The 20,159-nt window shown below is 49.1% G+C and overlaps 1 protein-coding gene across 2 annotated transcripts in view; it reads left to right on the top strand.

Annotated features, from left to right (window-relative positions):
* SLC45A4 (solute carrier family 45 member 4) overlaps window positions 1–20,159 on the top strand; it is a 104,978-nt gene that overhangs the window by 77,714 nt on the left and 7,105 nt on the right. For both annotated transcript variants that reach the window (XM_069731980.1, XM_069731981.1), the window contains exons 3-5: window positions 806–994; window positions 13,297–13,476; window positions 14,344–15,407. In XM_069731980.1, coding sequence (XP_069588081.1) covers window positions 806–994; window positions 13,297–13,476; window positions 14,344–15,407 — 1,433 coding nt within the window. The remainder of the gene's footprint in view (window positions 1–805; window positions 995–13,296; window positions 13,477–14,343; window positions 15,408–20,159) is intronic.

Raw genomic sequence — 20,159 nt, forward strand, 5'->3', positions numbered from 1 at the left:
TATAATACTGCCCCTATGTACAAGAATATAACTACTATAATACTGCTCCTATGTACAAGAATATAACTACTATAATACTGCCTCTATGTACAAGAATATAACTACTATAATACTGCCCCTATATACAAGAATAGAACTACTATAATACTGCTCCTATGTACAAGAATATAACTACTATAATACTGCTCCTATGTACAAGAATATAACTACTATAATACTGCTCATATACAAGAATATAACTACTATAATGCTGCTCATATACAAGAATATAACTACTATAATACTGCCTCTATGTACAAGAATATACCTATGTACAAGAATATAACTACTATAATACTGCTCCTATGTACAAGAATATAACTACTATAATACTGCTCATATACAAGAATATAACTACTATAATACTGCCTCTATGTACAAGAATATACCTATGTACAAGAATATAACTACTATAATACTGCTCCTATGTACAAGAATATAACTAATAATAAAGACTCTCATTGTTTGGTAATATTACCCCAGTAACCTGTCTCAGATATCAGTTTGGCAGTAATAATATTTTTTCCTAATTTTCGAGGAACAGCTTCTTTAAGCTGGGACTATATATGTTGGGGGCTAGCTCTCTCCCCCTCTATACTACATGTAATGTTAGATGTGACCATCATCGCTGTTGATTTTATCTTCACTGTAGGTGCACAGACGGCTCCTTTATTTAAATGTGTAAATTACTTGAAATAAATGAATGAACTAAAACCCGTCTCCCAGCCTCTCGCCCTCTGACTGGTTGTGTCCTTGTTTTTCCCAGGTCTTCCTGAACAGTACTACAGCCTGACGTGGTTCCTGAGCCCCATCCTCGGTTTAATATTTACTCCTCTCATTGGTTCAGCCAGTGACCGCTGTACACTTCGATGGGGCCGCCGGCGGCCCTTCATCCTCGGCCTCTGTGTCGGGGTTCTGCTGGGTGTTGCACTTTTCCTCAATGGCTCTGTGATTGGTAAGAAACAAGCCCTCAATGTTTTGCATATTATGGTTTATGTTGAGTATATCCCTTTACATGATAAAGTTCTGGTTATTTTCAGCCACCACTAGAGGGTTCATAAAAGATGGATTTATTATTCAAAGGGAGTAAATAAATCTGTGATATTCCCCTTAGTGGTGACTGCAGGCAGGATCTTATCATGTATCTCTGTATACAGGGAGCTCCCCCTAGTGGTGGCTGCAGACAGGATCTTATCATGTATCTCTGTATACAGGGAGCTCCCCCTAGTGGTGGCTGCAGACAGGATCTTATCATGTATCTCTGTATACAGGGAGCTCCCTCTAGTGGAGGCTGCAGACAGGATCTTATCATGTATCTCTGTATGCAGGGAGCTCCCCCTAGTGGTGGCTGCAGACAGGATCTTATCATGTATCTCTGTATACAGGGAGCTCCCCCTAGTGGTGGCTGCAGACAGGATCTTATCATGTATCTCTATATACAGGGAGCTCCCCCTAGTGGTGGCTGCAGACAGGATCTTATCATGTATCTCTGTATACAGGGAGCTCCCCCTAGTGGTGGCTGCAGACAGGATCTTATCATGTATCTCTGTATACAGGGAGCTCCCCCTAGTGGTGGCTGCAGACAGGATCTTATCATGTATCTCTATATACAGGGAGCTCCCCCTAGTGGTAGCTGCAGACAGGATCTTATCATGTATCTCTGTATACAGGGAGCTCCCCCTAGTGGTAGCTGCAGACAGGATCTTATCATGTATCTCTGTATACAGGGAGCTCCCCCTAGTGGTGACTGCAGACAGGATCTTATCATGTATCGCTGTATACAGGGAGCTCCCCCTAGTGGAGGCTGCAGACAGGATCTTATCATGTATCTCTGTATACAGGGAGCTCCCCCTAGTGGTGGCTGCAGACAGGATCTTATCATGTATCTCTGTATACAGGGAGCTCCCCCTAGTGGTGGCTGCAGACAGGATCTTATCATGTATCTCTATATACAGGGAGCTCCCCCTAGTGGAGGCTGCAGACTGGATCTTATCATGTATCTCTGTATACAGGGAGCTCCCCCTAGTGGTGACTGCAGACAGGATCTTATCATGTATCTCTGTATACAGGGAGCTCCCCTTAGTAGTGGCGGCAGACAGGATCTTATCATGTATCTCTGTATACAGGGAGCTCCCCATAGTGGTGACTGCGGACAGGATCTTATCATGTATCTCTGTATACAGGGAGCTCCCCCTAGTGGTGGTTGCAGACAGGATCTTATCATGTATCTCTGTATACAGGGAGCTCCCCCTAGTGGTGACCGCAGACAGGATCTTATCATGTATCTCTGTATACAGGGAGCTCCCCCTAGTGGTGGCTGCAGACAGGATCTTATCATGTATCTCTGTATACAGGGAGCTCCCCCTAGTGGTGGCTGCAGACAGGATCTCATCATGTATCTCTGTTTACAGGGAGCTCCCCCTAGTGGTGACTGCAGACAGGATCTTATCATGTATCTCTGTATACAGGGAGCTCCCCCTAGTGGTGGCTGCAGACAGGATCTTATCATGTATCTCTGTATACAGGGAGCTCCCCCTAGTGGTGGCTGCAGACAGGATCTTATCATGTATCTCTGTATACAGGGAGCTCCCCCTAGTGGTGGCTGCAGACAGGATATTATCATGTATCTCTGTATACAGGGAGCTCCTCCTAGTGGTGACTGCAGACAGGATCTTATCATGTATCTCTGTATACAGGGGGCTCCCCCTAGTGATGGCTGCAGACAGGATCTTATCATGTATCTCTGTATACAGGGAGCTCCCCCTAGTGGTGGCTGCAGACAGGATCTTATCATGTATCTCTGTATACAGGGAGCTCCCCCTAGTGGTGGCTGCAGACAGGATCTTATCATGTATCTATGTATACAGGGAGCTCCCCCTAGTGGTGGCTGCAGACAGAATCTTATCATGTATCTATGTATATAGAGAGCTCCCCCTAGTGGTGACTGCAGACAGGATCTTATCATGTATCTCTGTATACAGGGAGCTCCCCCTAGTGGTGGCTGCAGACAGATCTCATCATGTATCTCTGTATACAGGGAGCTCCCCCGAGTGGTGACTGCAGACAGGATCTTATCATGTATCTCTGTATACAGGGAGCTCCCCCTAGTGGTGGCTGCAGACAGAATCTTATCATGTATCTCTGTATACAGGGAGCTCCCCCTAGTGGTGGCTGCAGACAGATCTCATCATGTATCTCTGTATACAGGGAGCTCCCCCTAGTGGTGGCTGCAGACAGGATCTTATCATGTATCTCTGTATACAGAGAGCTCCCCCTAGTGGTGGCTGCAGACAGGATCTTATCATGTATCTCTGTATACAGGGAGCTCCCCCTAGTGGTGGCTGCAGACAGATCTCATCATGTATCTCTGTATACAGGGAGCTCCCCCTAGTGGTGGCTGCAGACAGGATCTTATCATGTACCTCTGTATACAGGGAGCTCCCCCTAGTGGTGGCTGCAGACAGGATCTTATCATGTATCTCTGTATACAGGGAGCTCCCCCTAGTGGTGACCGCAGACAGGATCTTATCATGTATCTCTGTATACAGGGAGCTCCCCCTAGTGGTGGCTGCAGACAGGATCTTATCATGTATCTCTGTATACAGGGAGCTCCCCCTAGTGGTGGCTGCAGACAGGATCTCATCATGTATCTCTGTTTACAGGGAGCTCCCCCTAGTGGTGACTGCAGACAGGATCTTATCATGTATCTCTGTATACAGGGAGCTCCCCCTAGTGGTGGCTGCAGACTGAATCTTATCATGTATCTATGTATATAGAGAGCTCCCCCTAGTGGTGACTGCAGACAGGATCTTATCATGTATCTCTGTATACAGGGAGCTCCCCCTAGTGGTGGCTGCAGACAGGATCTTATCATGTATCTCTGTATACAGGGAGCTCCCCCTAGTGGTGGCTGCAGACAGGATCTTATCATGTATCTCTGTATACAGGGAGCTCCCCCTAGTGGTGGCTGCAGACAGGATATTATCATGTATCTCTGTATACAGGGAGCTCCTCCTAGTGGTGACTGCAGACAGGATCTAATCATGTATCTCTGTATACAGGGGGCTCCCCCTAGTGATGGCTGCAGACAGGATCTTATCATGTATCTCTGTATACAGGGAGCTCCCCCTAGTGGTGGCTGCAGACAGGATCTTATCATGTATCTATGTATACAGGGAGCTCCCCCTAGTGGTGGCTGCAGACAGAATCTTATCATGTATCTATGTATATAGAGAGCTCCCCCTAGTGGTGGCTGCAGACAGATCTCATCATGTATCTCTGTATACAGGGAGCTCCCCCGAGTGGTGACTGCAGACAGGATCTTATCATGTATCTCTGTATACAGGGAGCTCCCCCTAGTGGTGGCTGCAGACAGATCTCATCATGTATCTCTGTATACAGGGAGCTCCCCCTAGTGGTGGCTGCAGACAGGATCTTATCATGTATCTCTGTATACCGAGAGTTCCCCCTTGTGGTGGCTGCAGACAGGATCTTATCATGTATCTCTGTATACAGGGAGCTCCCCCTAGTGGTGGCTGCAGACAGATCTAATCATGTATCTCTGTATACAGGGAGCTCCCCCTAGTGGTGGCTGCAGACAGGATCTTATCATGTACCTCTGTATACAGGGAGCTCCCCCTAGTGGTGGCTGCAGACAGGATCTTATCATGTATCTCTGTATACAGGGAGCTCCCCCTAGTGGTGACTGCAGACAGGATCTTATCATGTATCTCTGTATACAGGGAGCTCCCCCTAGTGGTGACTGCAGACAGGATCTTATCATGTATCTCTGTATACAGGGAGCTCCCCCTAGTGGTGGCTGCAGACAGATCTCATCATGTATCTCTGTATACAGGGAGCTCCCCCTAGTGGTGGCTGCAGACAGGATCTTATCATGTATCTCAGTATACAGGGAGCTCCCCCTAGTGGTGGCTGCAGACAGGATCTCATCATGTATCTCTGTATACAGGGAGCTCCCCCTAGTGGTGGCTGCAGACAGGATCTTATCATGTATCTCTGTATACAGGGAGCTCCCCCTAGTGGTGACTGCAGACAGGATCTTATCATGTATCTCTGTATACAGGGAGCTCCCCCTAGTGGTGACTGCAGACAGGATCTTATCATGTATCTCTGTATACAGGGAGCTCCCCCTAGTGGTGGCTGCAGACAGAATCTTATCATGTATCTATGCATATAGGGAGCTCCCCTAGTGGTGACTGCAGACAGGATCTTATCATGTATCTATGTATATAGAGAGCTCCCCCTAGTGGTAGCTACAGACAGGATCTTATCATGTGTCTCTGTATACAGGGAGCTCACCCTAGTCGTGGCTGCAGACAGGATCTTATCATGTATCTCTGTATACAGGGAGCTCCCCCTAGTGGTGGTTGCAGACAGGATCTTATCATGTATCTCTGTATACAGGGAGCTCCCCCTAGTGGTGGCTGCGGACAGGATCTTATCATGTATCTTTGTATACAGGGAGCTCCCCCTAGTGGTGGCTGCAGACAGGATCTTATCATGTATCTCTGTATACAGGGAGCTCCCCCTAGTGGTGGCTGCAGACAGGATCTTATCATGTATCTTTGTATACAGGGAGCTCCCCCTAGTGGTGGCTGCAGACAGGATATTATCATGTATCTCTGTATACAGGGAGCTCCCCCTAGTGGTGGCTGCAGACAGGATCTTATCATGTATCTCTGTATACAGGGAGCTCCTCCTAGTGGTGACTGCAGACAGGATCTTATCATGTATCTCTGTATACAGGGAGCTCCCCCTAGTGGAGGCTGCAGACAGGATCTTATCATGTATCTCTGTATACAGGGAGCTCCCCCAAGTGGTGACTGCAGACAGGATCTTATCATGTATCTCTGTATACAGGGAGCTCCCCCTAGTGGTGACTGCAGACAGGATCTTATCATGTATCTCTGTATACAGGGAGCTCCCCCTAGTGGTGGCTGCAGACAGGATCTTATCATGTATCTCTGTATACAGGGAGCTCCCCCTAGTGGTGGCTGCAGACAGGATCTTATCATGTATCTCTGTATACAGGGAGCTCCCTCTAGTGGTGGTTGCAGACAGAATCTTATCATGTATCTCTGTATACAGGGAGCTCCCTCTAGTGTTGGCTGCAGACAGAATCTTATCATGTATCTCTGTATACATGGAGCTCCCCCTAGTGCTGACTGCAGACAGGATCTTATCATGTATCTCTGTATACAGGGAGCTCCCCCTAGTGGTGACTGCAGACAGGATCTTATCATGTATCTCTGTATACAGGGAGCTCCCCCTAGTGGTGGCTGCAGACAGGATCTTATCATGTATCTCTGTATACAGGGAGCTCCTCCTAGTGGTGACTGCAGGTAGAATCTTATCATGTATCTCTGTATACAGGGAGCTCCCCCTAGTGGTGGCTGCAGACAGGATCTCATCATGTATCTCTGTATACAGGGAGCTCCCCCTAGTGGTGGCTGCAGACAGGATCTCATAATGTATCTCTGTATACAGGGAGCTCCCCCTAGTGGTGGCTGCAGACAGGATCTTATCATGTATCTCTGTATACAGGGAGCTCCCCCTAGTGGTGACTGCAGACAGGATCTCATCATGTATCTATGTATATAGAGAGCTCCCCCTAGTGGTGACTGCAGACAGGATCTTATCATGTATCTCTGTATACAGGGAGCTCCCCCTAGTGGTGGCTGCAGACAGGATCTTATCATGTATCTCTGTATACAGGGAGCTCCCCCTAGTGGTGGCTGCAGACAGGATCTTATCATGTATCTCTGTATACAGGGAGCTCCCCCTAGTGGTGGCTGCAGACAGGATATTATCATGTATCTCTGTATACAGGGAGCTCCTCCTAGTGGTGGCTGCAGACAGGATCTTATCATGTATCTCTGTATACAGGGAGCTCCCCCTATTGGTGGCTGCAGACAGGATCTTATCATGTATCTCTTTATACAGGGAGCTCCCCCTAGTGGTGGCTGCAGACAGGATCTTATCATGTATCTCTGTATACAGGGAGCTCCCCCTAGTGGTGGCTGCAGACAGGATCTCATCATGTATCTCTGTTTACAGGGAGCTCCCCCTAGTGGTGGCCGCAGACTGGATCTTATCATGTATCTCTGTATACAGGGAGCTCCCCCTAGTGGTGGCTGCAGACAGAATCTTATCATGTATCTATGTATATAGAGAGCTCCCCCTAGTGGTGACTGCAGACAGGATCTTATCATGTATCTCTGTATACAGGGAGCTCCCCCTAGTGGTGGCTGCAGACAGGATCTTATCATGTATCTCTGTATACAGGGAGCTCCCCCTAGTGGTGGCTGCAGACAGGATCTTATCATGTATCTCTGTATACAGGGAGCTCCCCCTAGTGGTGGCTGCAGACAGGATCTTATCATGTATCTCTGTATACAGGGAGCTCCCCCTAGTGGTGGCTGCAGACAGGATCTTATCATGTATCTATGTATACAGGGAGCTCCCCCTAGTGGTGGCTGCAGACAGAATCTTATCATGTATCTATGTATATAGAGAGCTCCCCCTAGTGGTGACTGCAGACAGGATCTTATCATGTATCTATGTATATAGAGAGCTCCCCCTAGTGGTGACTGCAGACAGGATCTTATCATGTATCTCTGTATACAGGGAGCTCCCCCTAGTGGTGGCTGCAGACAGATCTCATCATGTATCTCTGTATACAGGGAGCTCCCCCGAGTGGTGACTGCAGACAGGATCTTATCATGTATCTCTGTATACAGGGAGCTCCCCCTAGTGGTGGCTGCAGACAGAATCTTATCATGTATCTATGTATATAGAGAGCTCCCCCTAGTGGTGACTGCAGACAGGATCTTATCATGTATCTATGTATATAGAGAGCCCCCCCTAGTGGTGACTGCAGACAGGATCTTATCATGTATCTCTGTATACAGGGAGCTCCCCCTAGTGGTGGCTGCAGACAGATCTCATCATGTGTCTCTGTATACAGGGAGCTCCCCCTAGTGGTGGCTGCAGACAGGATCTTATCATGTATCTCTGTATACAGGGAGCTCCCCCTAGTGGTGGCTGCAGACAGGATCTTATCCTGTATCTCTTTATACAGGGAGCTCCCCCTAGTGGTGGCTGCAGACAGATCTCATCATGTATCTCTGTATACAGGGAGCTCCCCCTAGTGGTGGCTGGAGACAGGATCTTATCATGTACCTCTGTATACAGGGAGCTCCCCCTAGTGGTGGCTGCAGACAGGATCTTATCATGTATCTCTGTATACAGGGAGCTCCCCCTAGTGGTGACTGCAGACAGGATCTTATCATGTATCTCTGTATACAGGGAGCTCCCCCTAGTGGTGACTGCAGACAGGATCTTATCATGTATCTCTGTATACAGGGAGCTCCCCCTAGTGGTGGCTGCAGACAGATCTCATCATGTATCTCTGTATACAGGGAGCTCCCCCTAGTGGTGGCTGCAGACAGGATCTTATCATGTATCTCTGTATACAGGGAGCTCCCCCTAGTGGTGACTGCAGACAGGATCTTATCATGTATCTCTGTATACAGGGAGCTCCCCCTAGTGGTGGCTGCAGACAGAATCTTATCATGTATCTATGCATATAGGGAGCTCCCCTAGTGGTGACTGCAGACAGGATCTTATCATGTATCTATGTATATAGAGAGCTCCCCCTAGTGGTAGCTACAGACAGGATCTTATCATGTATCTCTGTATACAGGGAGCTCCCCCTAGTGGTAGCTACAGACAGGATCTTGTCATGTGTCTCTGTATACAGGGAGCTCACCCTAGTCGTGGCTGCAGACAGGATCTTATCATGTATCTCTGTATACAGGGAGCTCCCCCTAGTGGTGACTGCAGACAGGATCTTATCATGTATCTCTGTATACAGGGAGCTCCCCCTAGTGGTGACTGCAGACAGGATCTTATCATGTATCTCTGTATACAGGGAGCTCCCCCTAGTGGTGGCTGCAGACAGGATCTTATCATGTATCTCTGTATACAGGGAGCTCCCCCTAGTGGTGGCTGCAGACAGGATCTTATCATGTATCTCTGTATACAGGGAGCTCCCCCTAGTCGTGGCTGCAGACAGGATCTTATCATGTATCTCTGTATACAGGGAGCTCCCCCTAGTGGTGACTGCAGACAGGATCTTATCATGTATCTCTGTATACAGGGAGCTCCCCCTAGTGGTGACTGCAGACAGGATCTTATCATGTATCTCTGTATACAGGGAGCTCCCCCTAGTGGTGGCTGCAGACAGAATCTTATCATGTATCTCTGTATACAGGGAGCTCCCCCTAGTGGTGGCTGCAGACAGATCTCATCATGTATCTCTGTATACAGGGAGCTCCCCCTAGTGGTGGCTGCAGACAGGATCTTATCATGTATCTCTGTATACAGGGAGCTCCCCCTAGTGGTGACTGCAGACAGGATCTTATCATGTATCTCTGTATACAGGGAGCTCCCCCTAGTGGTGGCTGCAGACAGAATCTTATCATGTATCTCTGTATACAGGGAGCTCCCCCTAGTGGTGGCTGCAGACAGGATCTTATCATGTATCTGTGTATACAGGGAGCTCCCCCTAGTGGTGACTGCAGACAGGATCTTATCATGTATCTCTGTATACAGGGAGCTCCCCCTAGTGGTGACTGCAGACAGGATCTTATCATGTATCTATGCATATAGGGAGCTCCCGTAGTGGTGACTGCAGACAGGATCTTATCATGTATCTATGTATATAGAGAGCTCCCCCTAGTGGTAGCTACAGACAGGATCTTATCATGTATCTCTGTATACAGGGAGCTCCCCCTAGTGGTAGCTACAGACAGGATCTTGTCATGTGTCTCTGTATACAGGGAGCTCACCCTAGTCGTGGCTGCAGACAGGATCTTATCATGTATCTCTGTATACAAGGAGCTCCCCCTAGTGGTGACTGCAGACAGGATCTTATCATGTATCTCTGTATACAGGGAGCTCCCCCTAGTGGTGACTGCAGACAGGATCTTATCATGTATCTCTGTATACAGTGAGCTCCCCCTAGTGGTGGCTGCAGACAGGATCTTATCATGTATCTCTGTATACAGGGAGCTCCCCCTAGTGGTGGCTGCAGACAGGATCTTATCATGTATCTCTGTATACAGGGAGCTCCCCCTAGTGGTGGCTGCAGACAGGATCTTATCATGTATCTCTGTATACAGGGAGCTCCCCCTAGTGGTGGCTGCAGACAGGATCTTATCATGTATCTCTGTATACAGGGAGCTCCCCCTAGTGGTGGCTGCAGACAGAATCTTATCATGTATCTCTGTATACAGGGAGCTCCCCCTAGTGGTGGTTGCAGACAGATCTCATCATGTATCTCTGTATACAGGGAGCTCCCCCTAGTGGTGGCTGCAGACAGAATCTTATCATGTATCTCTGTATACAGGGAGCTCCCCCTAGTGGTGGCTGCAGACAGGATCTTATCATGTATCTCTGTATACAGGGAGCTCCCCCTAGTGGTGGCTGCAGACAGGATCTTATCATGTATCTCTGTATACAGGGAGCTCCCCCTAGTGGTGGCTGCAGACAGGATCTTATCATGTATCTCTGTATACAGGGAGCTCCCCCTAGTGGTGGCTGCAGACAGAATCTTATCATGTATCTCTGTATACAGGGAGCTCCCCCTAGTGGTGGTTGCAGACAGATCTCATCATGTATCTCTGTATACAGGGAGCTCCCCCTAGTGGTGGCTGCAGACAGGATCTTATCATGTATCTCTATATACAGGGAGCTCCCCCTAGTGGTGGCTGCAGACAGAATCTTATCATGTATCTATGTATACAGGGAGCTCCCCCTAGTGGTGGCTGCAGACAGGATCTCATCATGTATCTCTATATACAGGGAGCTCCCCCTAGTGGAGGCAGCAGAATCTTATCATTGCACAATTGCCTTTGATGGTAGGGAATGTGTAGAACTGTCCTACAGCTTTGGATGTGACTGGAGTATGAGATGTGATGTGTGTACATACAGTAGGTGTTCGTGTTTGTTCTTGCAGAGTATTGTGTGACTCAGTACGAGGAGCGCAGGGAGGGAAACACTGCCAGCACTTGGCATGAGAAACCTCTAGGAACCTGTTCACAGGGGGATGTTTCCTGTTTTGAGCCGTTTTCCCTTTATTGCATATCTCACAATGCATCCTGTTTCCAGTATTATTTCATATATTATCTCCTTTCGCGCTCTCTGTTCTTTTCTGAGCCCACTGTGGGAAGAAATGACTCTTTACCATGCAATAAATAACCACATGCAACAGACCGTATCTCCCACCAACACAAAACACCCCCATGCCAAGGGTCCCCATAGAGGGCTAGACAGTGGGATATTCTGCTAGAAAAGATTATAAATAAGTTATGTTCAGCCTGGGCCTCCTGGTTTATGAATAGAATACTAAAACTGCAGTGAAGACTGACACAGGCAGTGACGAGACTCAGTAGGTTGGATGCAATGCTGCATTTAGGCACTTTTCTTTTCAGCTGGCTCCTAAAGCAGTGTCCAGTCATAGCCTCCTGTTTCCTACTTAGAAGGCTGATGATTGGCAGAGTAGTCGATCTATGGCTGGTGATTGGCAGAGTAGTCGATCTATGGCTGGTGATTGGCAGAGTAGTCGATCTATGGCTGGTGATTGGCAGAGTAGTCGATCTATGGCTGATGATTGGCAGAGTAGTGGATCTATGGCTGATGATCGCCAGAGTAGTGGATATATATGTGATGATTGGCAGAGTAGTCGATCTATGGCTGATGATTGGCAGAGTAATGGATGTATGGCTGATGATTGGCAGAGTAATGGATCTATGGCTGATGATTCGCAGAGTAATGGATCTATGGCTGATTGACAGAGTAGTGGATCTATATCTGATTGGCAGAGTAGTGGATCTATGACTGATGATTGACAGTAGTGGATCTATGGCTGATGATTGACAGCATAGTGGATCTTTGGCTGATTGGCAGAGTAGTGCATGACTGATGATTGTCAGAATAATAGATCTACGGCTGATGGTTGACAGAGTAGTGGATTTATGGCTGATTGGCAGAGTAGTGGATCTATGGCTGATGATTGACAGTAGTCGATCTATGACTGATGAATAGCAGAGTAGTGGATCTATGACTGATGAACAGCAGAGTAGTGGTCTATGACTGATGGTTGGCAGAGTAGTGGATCTATGGCTGATGTTTGGCAGAGTCGTGGATCTATGACTGATGGTGGACACAGTAGTGGATCTATGACTGATGAATAGCAGAGTAGTGGATCTATGGCTGTTGATTGGCAGAGTAGTGGATCTATGATGGTGGACACAGTAGTGGCTCTATGGCTGATGGTTGGCAGAGTAGTGGATCTATGACTGATGTTTGGCAGAGTCATGGATCTATGACTGATGGTGGACACAGTAGTGGATCTATGACTGATGAATAGCAGAGTAGTGGATCTATGACTGATGATTGGCAGAATAGTGGCTCTATGACTGATGGTTGTTAGAGTAGTGGATCTATGACTGATGGTTGGCAGAGTAGTGGATCTTTGGCTGATGATTGGGAGAGTAGTGGATCTATGACTGATGGTTGGCAGAGTAGTGGATCTATGACTGATGGTGGAGACAGTAGTGGATCTTTGGCTGATGATTGGGAGAGTAGTGGATTTATGACTGATGGTTGGCAGAGTAGTGGATCTATGACTGATGGTGGACACAGTAGTGGATCTATGACTGATGAATAGCAGAGTAGTGGATCTATGACTGATGGTGGACACAGTAGTGGATCTATGACTGATGAATAGCAGAGTAGTGGATCTATGACTGATGGTTGGCAGAGTAGTGGATCTATGACTGATGGTGGACACAGTAGTGGATCTATGACTGATGGTGGACACAGTAGTGGATCTATGACTGATGAATAGCAGAGTAGTGGATCTATGACTGATGGTGGACACAGTAGTGGATCTATGACTGATGGTGGACACAGTCGTGGATCTATGACTGATGGTGGACACAGTAGTGGATCTATGACTGATGAATAGTAGAGTAGTGGATCAATTACTGATGGTGGACACAGTAGTGGATCTTTGGCTGATGATTGGGAGAGTAGTAGATCTATGTCCACTCTGCAGATATTTGTCTCATGTCTGTTCATCCTGAGCCGCCTGGTTCATGTCTGGCTCAGTAGTCTGTTGCATTGTGGGTATTCTGTGTGACCTGTATGACCATGTGTCGCTGTCCCCAGGTCTTGCTATCGGAGATGTCCCGGAGAATCAGACTATTGGGATTGTCCTCACAGTGCTGGGCGTCGTGGTCTTGGACTTCTGCGCCGACGCCACAGAGGGGCCGATCCGCGCTTATCTGCTGGACGTGGCGGATACCGAAGAGCAGGACATGGCGCTTAACATCCACGCCTTCTCCGCCGGTACGTGCACGACCTAATCACCCTGCTGAACCTTGAAGTTTTGCAACTTTCTGGTAGACTTTTTGGATCAATTACTCATCATTTTCAAGATCTGTGCTTGCTGTCTGTAGACGAGCCTGTGCTGATACACGACAACCAATCAGAGCAATCAGTGCTGCAGTGTAAAGCACTGGCGAAGAAAACCACCGCAATACACTGCTCAGACTCCATTAGAGGAGGCTATGGCCATACTCCGCAACCAATTTAAGCAGTGCTGCAGTGTAAAGCACTGGCAAAGAAAAACACCGCAATACACTGCTCAGACTCCATTAGAGGAGGCTATGGTCATACACAGCAACCAATGTGAGCAAGCAGTGCTGCAGTGTAAAGCATTGGGCAAGAACACGGCAATATATTACTCAGTAGATGAGTATTGCACAGCAATCAATTCACATGCTGCACATCCAAGTTACCGCTGCAGCCAATCACCGGCCTGGCATGATGCTTGCATTTACGGCATCCACCTTTTCTACAGGGATAACTTCCTGATCTCCGAGGGTCCGACCACTGGGACCACCAGCAAGGAGCCCCTGCAGCCGCGCTGTGAAGGGAGCAGAGGAGCACAAGCTCGGCCTCCGCTCAGTTAATTGTCTATGGGACTGACGGACGTAGCAGAGCGCCATAGTGTATGGCAGTCCCAGTAATAATGACGGGAGCGGAGGCTGTCCGTGTGCCCATCCGATCCCTTCAGCCCCATTCTCGGCGTTCCAAGCCCTGTTTTCGGGGGTCCCTGCGACTGGCAAGTTATCCCTTCTGCTGTGGATACCGTGTGACTTTTTTGGACTAACCCTCTAATTGTTGAATTGTTCCCCCTCTCTCCCTCCGCAGGCCTCGGTGGAGCGATCGGTTACATGCTCGGCGGTCTGGACTGGACTCAGACTTTCCTCGGATCTATTTTCAAGTCTCAGCAGCAAGTCCTCTTCTTCTTCGCGGCCATCATTTTTAGCGTGTCGGTCGGCCTCCACCTCTTCAGCATCGAAGAAGAGCAGTACAGCCCTCAGCACGACCGTCTGGACGACGAGGCCGACACCCTGTCGAGCGTGAAGCTGAACAGCACCCTGGCGCCCATGTCCCGGCTGAACGTCATCAACGAGGACGAAGCCTACTCGATGTTTCCAGACGAGGTCCAGTCCGAGAGCGATCTCAATCTGGACTTCCTGGAAGTGGATATCGTAAGGAGCAAGAGCGATTCTGTCCTGCACATGCCGGACGCCACGCTGGACTACGAGTCCGAGTTCCTACACTATATCGAACCCTCCATCTTCCAGGACTGTTCCTATCCCAACACGCCGCGCAGCACCAGCCAGGAACTCCTCAAATCCAAATTCAACCGCCTGTCCGCGTTCCTCAGGGAGAACGAGAGGGAAGAGGAGATGTTGCTCGATAATCACATTAACGAAGCTAAAGTTCCCAATGGCGGAGACGCCCTACAGAAGGAGAACATGAACGGACACGCCAGGATAGGCATGAAGCAGTCCTGCACCGCCAGCTCCATGCGCCGCCGCCGGCACATGTTCTACCGCCAGCCCTCCTACACCTTCTCCTATTACGGCAAGGTAGGCTCCCACCGATACCGCTTCAGGAGGGCCAACGCCATCCTGCTGATCAAGTCGTCCCGCAGCATGAATGACATCTACGACATGCAGAAGAGACAGCGGCAAAGGCAAAGGCACCGCAACCAGAGCGGCACCACCAACTCCAGCGGTGACACCGAGAGCGAGGAAGGGGAGACCGAGACCACCGTCAGGCTGCTCTGGCTTTCCATGTTGAAGATGCCCAAGGAGTTGTTACGCCTTTGTTTGTGCCACCTACTGACCTGGTTTTCCATTATTGCGGAAGCGGTGTTCTACACGGACTTCATGGGTCAGGTCATCTTCGAAGGTGATCCTAAGGTACGTCTTCCTTTACTAGAAAAGTAGGTGGTCTTCTGTGACTAGTGGGGTGGTAGGGGCCGCTCTAACTTCTGAGGATGTGGGGAGACTGCTGTGACTACTGGAGCAAGTAGTGCGAATACTGTGACTATTGGGGAGGTAGGGGCTGCGGTGACGTTGGTGTTTGTAGGGGGCTACTGTGACTACTGGTAGGGCTTGTAGGGCTACTGTGACTAGTGACGATGTGAGGCTGCTGTTACTACTATATAAAATAGTGAGGATGTAGGGGCGCTGTTGTGGCTAGTGTAAACTTAGCGGTTTGTGTAATTATGGGGCTACTTGATGAAGTAGTGGGGCTGTTGTGACTAGTGGGGAGGTAGGGGTTGCAGTGACTTCTGGGGATGCACTGAGGCGGTGGTGAAGGCTCGAGAAAGTATTGGGGATATAGTGGTCTTTCTGTAGCTATTAGAGAAGTATTGGGGCTGCTGTGACTGCTGAGGTAAGAGGGTGAAAAGTGAATGGGGTGGTGACTATTGGGGTAGTAAGAGACCTGCTGTTACTATTGGGTGTAGTATGAGACCTGCACTGACTACTGGGGGTAGTATGTAATACTAAGAGAACTGCTGTGACTACTGGGGTAGTAGGAGAACTGCTGTGACTACTGGGGTAGTAGGAGACCTGCTGTGACTACTGGGGGTAGTATGAGACCTGCACTGACTACTGGGGGGTAGTATGAGACCTGCTGTGACTACTGGGGGTAGTATGAGACCTGTGACTACTGGAGGTAGTATGAGACCTGCTGTGACTACTGGGGGTAGTATCACACCTGCTGCGACTACTGGGGCTTTATGAAACCTGTGACTACTGGGGGTAGTATCAGACCTGCTGTGACTACTGGGGGTAGTAAGAGACCTGCTGTGACTACTGAGGGTAGTATCAGACCTGCTGTCACTACTGGGGGTAGTATCAGACCTGCTGTGACTACTGGGGGTAGTATCAGACCTGCTGTGACTACTGAGGGTAGTATCAGACCTGCTGTGACTACTGGGGGTAGTATCAGACCTGCTGTGACTGCTGGGGGTAGTATCAGACCTGCTGTGACTACTGGGGGTAGTATCAAACCTGCTGTGACTACTGGGGGTAGTATCAGACCTGCTGTGACTACTGGGGTAGTATCAGGCCTGCTGTGACTACTGGGGTAGTATCAGACCTGCTGTGACTACTGGGGGTAGTATCAGATCTGCTGTGACTACTGGGGGTAGTATCAGACCTGCTGTGACTGCTGGGGGTAGTATCAGACCTGCTGTGACTACTGGGGGTAGTATCAAACCTGCTGTGACTACTGGGGGTAGTATCAGACCTGCTGTGACTACTGGGGTAGTATCAGACCTGCTGTGACTACTGGGGTAGTATCACACCTGCTGTGACTACTGGGGGTAGTATCACACTTGTTGTGACTACTGGGGGTAGTATTATTATTATTATTTATTATTATAGCGCCATTTATTCCATGGCGCTTTACATGTGAGGAGGGGTATACATAATAAAACAAGTACAATAATCTTGAACAATACAAGTCACAACTGGTACAGGAGGAGAGAGGACCCTGCCCGCGAAGGCTCACAATCTACAAGGGATGGGTGAGGATACAGTAGGTGAGGGTAGAGCTGGCCGTGCAGCGGTTTGGTCAATCGGTGGTTACTGCAGGTTGTCGGAAGAGTTGGGTCTTCAGGTTCTTTTTGAAGGTTTCGATGGTAGGCAAGAGTCTGATATGTTGTGGTAGAGAATTCCAGAGTAGGGGGGATGCACGAGAGAAATCTTGTATGCGATTGTGGGAAGAGGAGATAATAGGGGAGTAGTGAAGGAGATCTTGTGAGGATCGGAGGTTGCGTGCAGGAGAGTACCGGGAGACGAGGTCGCAGATGTATAGTATCACACCTGCTGTGACTACTGGGGGTAGTATCACACCTGCTGTGACTGCTGGGGGTAGTATCACACATGCTTTGACTACTGGGGGTAGTATCAGACCTGCTGTGACTACTGAGGGTAGTATCAGACCTGCTGTGACTACTGGGGCTAGTATGAGACCTGCTGTGACTACTGGGGGGTAGCAAGAAACCTGCTGTGACTACTGGGGGTAGTAAGAGACCTGCTGATACTACCCCAGTAATCACAGCAGGTCTGATACTACCCCCAGTAGTCACAGCAGGTCTCTTACTACCCCCAGTAGTCAAAGCAGGTCTGATACTACCCCCAGTAGTCACAGCAGGTCTCTTACTACCCCCAGTAGTCAAAGCAGGTCTCATACTACCCCCAGTAGTCACAGCAGGCCCGATACTATCCCCAGTAGTCACAGCAGGTCTGATACTACCCCCTGTAGTCAACAGCAGGTCTGATGCTACCCTCAGTAGCCACAGAAGGTCTCTTACTACCCCCAGTACTGAGGGTAGCACCAGACCTGCTGTGACTACTGGGGGTAGTATCACACCTGCTGCGACTACTGGGGCTTTATGAAACCTGTGACTACTGGGGGTAGTATCAGACCTGCTGTGACTACTGGGGGTAGTAAGAGACCTGCTGTGACTACTGAGGGTAGTATCAGACCTGCTGTCACTACTGGGGGTAGTATCAGACCTGCTGTGACTACTGGGGGTAGTATCAGACCTGCTGTGACTACTGAGGGTAGTATCAGACCTGCTGTGACTACTGGGGGTAGTATCAGACCTGCTGTGACTGCTGAGGGTAGTATCAGACCTGCTGTGACTACTGGGGGTAGTATCAAACCTGCTGTGACTACTGGGGGTAGTATCAGACCTGCTGTGACTACTGGGTATCAGGCCTGCTGTGACTACTGGGGTAGTATCAGACCTGCTGTGACTACTGGGGGTAGTATCAGATCTGCTGTGACTACTGGGGGTAGTATCAGACCTGCTGTGACTGCTGGGGGTAGTATCAGACCTGCTGTGACTACTGGGGGTAGTATCAAACCTGCTGTGACTACTGGGGGTAGTATCAGACCTGCTGTGACTACTGGGGTAGTATCAGACCTGCTGTGACTACTGGGGTAGTATCACACCTACTGTGACTACTGGGGGTAGTATCACACTTGTTGTGACTACTGGGGGTAGTATTATTATTATTATTTATTATTATAGCGCCATTTATTCCATGGCGCTTTACATGTGAGGAGGGGTATACATAATAAAACAAGTACAATAATCTTGAACAATACAAGTCACAACTGGTACAGGAGGAGAGAGGACCCTGCCCGCGAAGGCTCACAATCTACAAGGGATGGGTGAGGATACAGTAGGTGAGGGTAGAGCTGGCCGTGCAGCGGTTTGGTCAATCGGTGGTTACTGCAGGTTGTCGGAAGAGTTGGGTCTTCAGGTTCTTTTTGAAGGTTTCGATGGTAGGCAAGAGTCTGATATGTTGTGGTAGAGAATTCCAGAGTAGGGGGGATGCACGAGAGAAATCTTGTATGCGATTGTGGGAAGAGGAGATAATAGGGGAGTAGTGAAGGAGATCTTGTGAGGATCGGAGGTTGCGTGCAGGAGAGTACCGGGAGACGAGGTCGCAGATGTATAGTATCACACCTGCTGTGACTACTGGGGGTAGTATCACACCTGCTGTGACTGCTGGGGGTAGTATCACACATGCTTTGACTACTGGGGGTAGTATCAGACCTGCTGTGACTACTGAGGGTAGTATCAGACCTGCTGTGACTACTGGGGCTTGTATGAGACCTGCTGTGACTACTGGGGGGTAGCAAGAAACCTGCTGTGACTACTGGGGGTAGTAAGAGACCTGCTGATACTACCCCAGTAATCACAGCAGGTCTGATACTACCCCCAGTAGTCACAGCAGGTCTCTTACTACCCCCAGTAGTCACAGCAGGCCCGATACTATCCCCAGTAGTCACAGCAGGTCTGATACTACCCCCTGTAGTCAACAGCAGGTCTGATGCTACCCTCAGTAGCCACAGAAGTTCTCTTACTACCCCCAGTACTGAGGGTAGCACCAGACCTGCTGTGACTACTGGGGGTAGTATCACACCTGCTGCGACTACTGGGGCTTTATGAAACCTGTGACTACTGGGGGTAGTATCAGACCTGCTGTGACTACTGGGGGTAGTAAGAGACCTGCTGTGACTACTGAGGGTAGTATCAGACCTGCTGTGACTACTGGGGGTAGTATCAGACCTGCTGTGACTACTGGGGGTAGTATCAGACCTGCTGTGACTACTGAGGGTAGTATCAGACCTGCTGTGACTACTGGTAGTAGTATGAGACCTGCTGTGACTGCTGGGGGTAGTATCAAACCTGCTGTGACTACTGGGGGTAGTATCAGACCTGCTGTGACTACTGGGTAGTATCAGGCCTGCTGTGACTACTGGGGTAGTATCAGACCTGCTGTGACTACTGGGGGTAGTATCACACCTGCTGTGACTACTGGGGGTAGTATCAGACCTGCTGTGACTACTGGGGGTAGTATCAGACCTGCTGTGACTACTGAGGGTAGTATCAGACCTGCTGTGACTACTGGGGCTAGTATGAGACCTGCTGTGACTACTGGGGGGTAGCAAGAAACCTGCTGTGACTACAGGGGGTAGTAAGAGACCTGCTGATACTACCCCAGTAATCACAGCAGGTCTGATACTACCCCCAGTAGTCACAGCAGGTCTTTTACTACCCCCAGTAGTCAAAGCAGGTCTCATACTACCCCCAGTAGTCACAGCAGGCCCGATACTATCCCCAGTAGTCACAGCAGGTC

Source organism: Ranitomeya imitator, chromosome 6 (genome assembly GCF_032444005.1).
Source record: "Ranitomeya imitator isolate aRanImi1 chromosome 6, aRanImi1.pri, whole genome shotgun sequence".
Classification (NCBI taxonomy): Eukaryota; Metazoa; Chordata; class Amphibia; order Anura; family Dendrobatidae; genus Ranitomeya; species Ranitomeya imitator.